At 42.2% G+C, this 824-nt stretch overlaps 2 protein-coding genes across 2 annotated transcripts in view; both read right to left on the bottom strand.

Moving 5' to 3' along the window:
* Positions 1 to 245, bottom strand: part of LOC119581748 (anaphase-promoting complex subunit 15B-like) — a gene marked incomplete in the record, with an annotated part of 2,797 nt that extends 2,552 nt beyond the window's left edge. Inside the window, 1 exon segment of the mRNA XM_037929880.1 lies at positions 113 to 245. Coding sequence (XP_037785808.1) covers positions 113 to 211 — 99 coding nt within the window.
* LOC119581750 (glyoxal reductase-like) overlaps positions 220 to 824 on the bottom strand; it is a 20,032-nt gene continuing 19,427 nt past the window's right edge. The window contains 2 exon segments of the mRNA XM_037929881.1: positions 220 to 400; positions 557 to 761. Coding sequence (XP_037785809.1) covers positions 258 to 400; positions 557 to 761 — 348 coding nt within the window. The 3' untranslated portion in view covers positions 220 to 257.

Here is an 824-nt window from a genome sequence, read left to right as displayed (position 1 = left end):
TACATTATCTAAAATGCTGAGACAGCTAGGCCTTAGTCCAAAGTATCATTATCTGTAAAACCAGTAAGACTTCAGAAAAAAGATCAACACTCTCCAGCAACAGCACTCTTACCTTCAGTTCCTGGGCTAGATCAACTGGCTTATCCACCTGGAACCAGGCTGGGTCAACAAGCCTAGGGGTCAGAGTTGGGAACAGAGGAGGCTGAGCCATAGTGCCAACACAGCAGGAAGTTTTCTTTTTGTTTCTGTTGTTTTTTTCAATGAACAGTGGAAGGATCCCAAGCGTATTTCTGGCTTGTACTGAGACCAGAAAGCTCTGCAAGATCCTCTGCTGTCAGATTGAAGCCCAGTTGGATATTCTCAGCTATGTGGCTGGTGTTGGTGGATTTGGGTAACACACCTGTGGTGAAAAACAAATCAACCTATTACCTCTAACAAATGCTTTCTTCTACAAAAATCATAAAAAACTTAAGCTGATAAAGACAATGACTCACCTTCCTTTCAACTCACTTATTCTAAATATTTATAATATAACAAAATCAAACAAGGCACTCACTGACACCCTGCTGGGTAGCCCAACGCAACAGGACTTGGGCAGGAGATCGAGACAACCTGCTTGCTATACGTAGCACTGTGGGATCCTGCAGGAGTGGGCTCACCTCTACAGTTGTCCCTAGGGAGGAGTAAGCCTGCAGGTGGATGCCCTTGAGATCACAAAACTTTTTCAAGCCCTTCTGGAGGTAATGTGGATGATATTCAACCTACAACAAATAAACAAATTAACATAATCAATACTTTATTATCTTTGCATAACCATATTTACA

The sequence above is a fragment of the Penaeus monodon genome, chromosome 15 (assembly GCF_015228065.2).
Source record: "Penaeus monodon isolate SGIC_2016 chromosome 15, NSTDA_Pmon_1, whole genome shotgun sequence".
Lineage (NCBI taxonomy): Eukaryota > Metazoa > Arthropoda > Malacostraca > Decapoda > Penaeidae > Penaeus > Penaeus monodon.
The sequence above is the reverse complement of the archived record's forward strand: the minus strand, read 5'-3'. Positions and strand labels throughout refer to the sequence as shown.